Genomic DNA, 5362 nt, shown 5'->3' with positions numbered 1-5362 from the left:
GTGTGTTTGGATAGAGCCAACGCCACAGCGAAATAACGTTTGATCGAATCAAGTATCGCGAGAGTTGTCTGTCTTCCCAGATGCGCTACTAACGTGGAACCGAAATATGTCGCGAGAAAAACATCATTAGTCAGTTGGATTATATCCCATCGATTTACTGTTAAAATGTGAAAGCTTGTGCTTCTGAACGTTAGAGCGTTAACACTGGCTGTGCTAATATGGCTGTAGACGATGTGCTCTAGGATGTTGAGGACTATTTAGAAATTCTCTAATACTTCATGTTGCTATCACCGCCCCTCCAGGTGAGGACAGGAGATTAACGCAAGCATCCCCTACAGAAAAACGAAAAAACTTCCGGGTGTGTGTGACTTTTTTTCCTCGTTCTTGATTTTGCTTCACAACTTTTTAATTAGTCCAGTTTTCAGCTTGTAAGGTTTAAATATGCGGAGCTGACGGCGGGGAAAAAAGCAGAAGCCCGGAAGAAGAAAAAGCAGAGTTTCTTTTAAAGCTGTGAAGGTAAAAACTGTCTGCAGTGTCTCGAATGGGCGCTGTCTGTTTCTGTTTAACTTATTTGATGTCAAGAGGGACTTACACACGCTTTAATCCGCCTTTAACGCGTATAAACTGATGTAAAAACTGGATTTAGTTACTTTGTCATGTGTGAAAATACTTCAGAAGTTTCTTGCAAAACCTTTAAAAAACTCTACTTGTATGAGGCTTTTAACTTCCAGCTCGATGTAGCAATAAACTGGAAACTGAGTGAATAAGAATACAGCAGGAAACTATTACTACACATACAGGCTATTACTAAGATTAATGTCGTAAAATGATGCAGAAATTCATTCTCTTTTTCTGTTTGTTTGTTTGTTTGCTTTTTACCTAATCGTTGTTAGTTTAGGTTTCCTCTCTATTTTTAACCTGCAAACTTCTCACTAATCCAGCTGCAGAAAATCTTTAGAATTAAATAATAAAAATTACGAAGGCATTTGGTGTGTGTGTGTGTGTGTGTGTGTGTGTGTGTGTATTTTAATACAGTTTTAATTGATTTCTTTATTTTATTATATTAGTGTCATTGTTATTTTTTTTTTATTGAAGCTTTCATTATTAAAAATGTAAACATTTTTAAGTAAAGCATATGAAGTTGTGCGGTAAATGGGTAAATCTGACTACATTTTATTCATTCTAATTTTTAATTAACTCTAATTGTTTCATGAATTTCTTTTTCAAGGTTTTGTAAAACTTAAAATGAATTTAAAAATAATGTATATGCGTAACAGTAGTTTAAGCAAAAAGGTTTTAAATTTCTGGCTTTTATTTTATTGTTGGTGGAAGTAAAGCATATTTCCCTTTTAATAAGCAGAAGTTTAGATTAGCTTAATTTTTCCTGTTGCATTGTTTATTTTTTAAATGCGGCCTTTTATATCACGTTTGCATAATAACTTTGGATCATTTCTGCCTTGTGATGTTACACGTGAGGTCAAAGGTCACCGTTTACCTGCTGATCTGTCTTATCGCACACTTATAATGAGAGGTTTGTACTTTAAGTAAAGTTAAGTAAAGTTTTAGAAGATTTAACTTTATTACCTGTGTTACAGTGGCTATTACTTGTCCATGTCATAAGAGTGACTGACTCACAGGCCCCGTAAATGGCAAACACGTCCCAGCTCGTGAGTGATTCATGCAGCTTTTGGGTAAAGTTGTTCAGTCAGCGTGTGCTTAAACTCCCTCTGTAATGTTGTCAGTCTGTTTTAAGATGGCACGAGGTTTGTTTTGCAGGATGCAGGGTGTGTTTAAAGCATTTGGAAGTCAGATAAGCCTTCATTTGCGGACTTTCATTTTTTTAGAGCTGTGCACTTCTGTGACCAATAGGTGGCGTTAGATTCTGGACTGAAAGAGATGCTGATCCTGTTTGTGCTTTTATTCTACCATGTTTTCCTTTAACTAAAGTAATCTTAGAAGCAAGTATCACACTGCATGGCATTTATTTTGACTGTTATTTTAAAGCAATATTGAATATATAAGCAATACATACACACATTTTGTTTAAGAGGCCACCCAGGCATAAAAGTCATATTCACCTTCACACTGGCTTAAACAAAAGGTGTACAGTTGCATCACGTCAGTGTTGTCCTGGTTAAACATCCAAAGATAGTTTGACTTTAAAAGAGTTCACTTACTTTTTTTTGTTTATTTTATGGAACACGATGAATAACAGCATTGTTACTGATAATAATAATTAATCAATAATCAAGTAATAGTCAGGTGTAGCTTAGCTTCTATTAAAGAGCTCATTCTAATAAAAACAGGTGGTGAAATGATTGGGTAGAAACACCACTCTGAAAAAGTTTTCATAACAATGACGTGAACAAGTTTTTTAACAGCACAGATGATTGTTTTCTGTTTGTCTAGTAAAAGAGGAGCGAGGGAGGAAGAGGAGGATGGCCGTGGTGGAGCAGAGAGGAAGTGTCACCGTGGCGTCCGCTGTCACAGAGGAGGAAATTCCTCCAAAGGTGAGCCTGTTCGATGGCACGAGCAATAAGAGTTTAGTAGGACCTGCTTTTTGTGAAGAAGGGGGGAAATATTGTTGTGCAGATGATGGTAGGAGGCAGAAACATGGACGTGTATATATACATGCAGATAATGGCACATAATGCTGGATCTGAAAATTTTAGTAGATGCCTTTTAACAGAGGATTTCACTGAATTTAAATATAATCAAAAGGACAAACAGTGAGTGTAAAGGCTGTGTTGTGAGGTCTTGTTGGGAGAGCGATGGCAATTTGAAGTGGCGCTAACATATCACATCACTATCAAAAAAAGTGTTAGGGAGATGGATGTTTACAAGCCTTCTTCAGGTTCCCCCAAAGAGGCATTTTCAGACTCGTACTTGTACTAGCTGGGTCTTGTTGACCAATTTGTCCTTTTTGTATTGAGCTGAACTAAACAGCGAGTGAGTCAGGGCTTTTAAAAAGTACAGAAAATACGCTGCTGTTAACAGAAGGTCTGTGCTTGATTTAAAACCCATAACAAACAAGAGCTTTGTGCTGAAAATGAAAGGAAAGAAGTAGAAAATTATAAGTGTTTCATAATCATTGGAAAAAAGTGTTCAGTTTATCAACCAACCCATCAACTCATGTAAGCTGTAGCCATCCTGAATAACTGATTGTACTCGTCTTTAACAGGGCAGCTGTGGTTTAAAGACCACACCCCAATGCTGCTGGTTTCCAGTAGAGTAAACATCAGCTCATTTGTATAATCCACAAACAGCACTGTGGACGCTTTTCATTGGAACTAAAAAAAGTCCAGTGTACAAACTAGCACGTTCTACTTTAAAGCCCTCAATGAAAATACTGGAAAATCTTAAACGACCAGTAAAAGTTTCATGTGAAGGACAACAAACGACATGCCGTTGCTCCTGCCGCCGCTCAGCAGCAAAGCATCAGAGCGATGTGTAGATTTAAAACAGACCTGTGGTTAGTGCACTTGTTTTTACATGTAGTGCATGTGGCTGTGCAACCTGGCGGGCAGATTCTGTAATCTTATTAGCTGCTGCCATGACAACAAAGGCAAACTGGTGCGATGAACATTCACAGTGAGCAGATGAATCAGTGATTCGAAGACCGTTGTTGTGGTTAATATTAAGTGTGTGACAGCGGGAGGCAGGAGTGGTGCTCCTTGCATCTACATGTAGTTGCTTTTTGTAAACTGAAACGTGTCAGCTGCTGCTCGTGAATATCCAGCAGCTTGTTGTTTGGCTTTTTTGTTTTCACGACCGGCGACTGACTGAAATAAAACAATGGTTCTTTTTTTCATGCTTTCAGTGGTCACATGAGAAGGTTGACGCCACACACGTTACACTTTAATACGAGTAAACTTGTGAAACCTTTTCTTTACATTCCACTAAAAATGAACCTTTGCTAGACAGACCTCAGGGTTTATGCGTGTGTGGAGAAAATGTAGGCTGTAGAGCACAATTAAAAAATACAATTTTGCAAAGCGTCTGAATAAAAGCTTACATTACACATAAGTGTTCAAACATACGGTCTTACATTCTCTCCTGCATACACACAAACACAAGAATAATGGGAGAAAGCTTCATCTATAAAACTCTGTTCTCAGGGGGGCTGATGTGATGTTACCTCATTTGAGATGTTATGAGGGCCAAACACAAACGTTTCTTCTATTGCCACCGCCACAGCTCAATAAATGAAAAGAACACAGAAGTCCCAAAAATGGTGGATTCTCCATTTCACTCAAACCTGGAATACAAACTTGTTGGATGGTCTGTACCATACAACAATCCATGCATCACATAAATCCATTCTCCACAAAAAAACCACCATTAGCATGGTTGGGAGGTCCAGTTCAGTGACTAAGAGATGATGGATTACCACAGCTCTGTATCTGACTGCACTCCTAACTTTATGCCTTAGAGGTTTCCAAATGGATGATTTATAAAAACATGAGTCTTTGTGCAGTTATGATGGAGGGAACCATCCATACAGGCCAAAACAGCTTTTTATTTGCAAACATGTTTATTTTGGATATAAAGTTGGGGAGCACAGGGGAGCCAAGTGAACATTCTGTGCTTCAGTCCCAGTGGTTGTTGTGCTGGTTAATCATATTCATTCCACATTAAACTGTCTCTTTAATCTCTCATTTTTCTTTCCATGTATAAATTAGTTAGATTAATTTGATGACAACACTGTAAAATATATTAACTAGATTGATGGTTTGAGTTGTTGTCTAAAAACAACATAGAATCTGGTGGGTCACCAGTCATGGAAACTTTGATGGCTCAAGCCACCTGTGAAACCTCAGATTTGAAAATCTGCTGTTTGATTCAAATGTTATACACATAAATGGAGACCATTGGTAGCACCAGAGTTCTTCAGGAATAAACATTAAACATGGTGAAAAGAATAAATGAATCCATCCATCCATCCATCTTCACTTATCCAATTCAGTGTCATGTGTTAACTTTATTTACCAAACATTGGTAGAAACTACTACAGACTCCATTAGTAAAAGAAGGAAAGTATTGAAGAAAAAGTATGAACCACTGAACCCAGATCTCTTCACAGCTTAAATCACAAACAATAACAGCATGTCTGGCCTATAGTTAATAGATAGAGAGGATATCTATAGTGGACTGATAAGTGGAGAAACAATTTCTCCATAAACCTCTGTTATTGGACCTTTAATAACTCGCCACAGAAATCCGGACCCTTACAGTCACATATAAGCTCCTCTAACCTTTGGAAAAATCCAAGGTGGGCACTGAGAGGCACTGTGTGCCTCGCTGTCACTTCAATGTGGCACGAAACCTTTGAGCTAATTTCCTGCAGCACGGTGAGCCTTCC

The 5362-nt window shown here is 38.0% G+C and overlaps 1 protein-coding gene across 2 annotated transcripts in view; it reads left to right on the top strand.

Annotated features, from left to right (window-relative positions):
• Positions 1-98: 98 nt before the first annotated feature.
• The window catches only part of LOC102210720 (arfaptin-1-like), a 12537-nt gene continuing 7273 nt past the window's right edge, over positions 99-5362 (top strand). The window contains exons 1-2 of one of the 2 annotated variants that reach the window (XM_005754812.1): positions 99-358; positions 2410-2510. In XM_005754812.1, coding sequence (XP_005754869.1) covers positions 2439-2510 — 72 coding nt within the window. In that variant the 5' untranslated portion in view covers positions 99-358; positions 2410-2438. Of the gene's footprint in view, positions 517-2409; positions 2511-5362 lie in introns of both variants that reach the window. The other variant, XM_005754811.2, reaches the window with a different exon arrangement.

The sequence above is a fragment of the Pundamilia nyererei genome, unplaced genomic scaffold (genome assembly GCF_000239375.1).
Source record: "Pundamilia nyererei isolate P.nyererei 1_Seehausen unplaced genomic scaffold, PunNye1.0 scaffold00670, whole genome shotgun sequence".
Classification (NCBI taxonomy): domain Eukaryota; kingdom Metazoa; phylum Chordata; class Actinopteri; order Cichliformes; family Cichlidae; genus Pundamilia; species Pundamilia nyererei.
The sequence above is the reverse complement of the archived record's forward strand: the minus strand, read 5'-3'. Positions and strand labels throughout refer to the sequence as shown.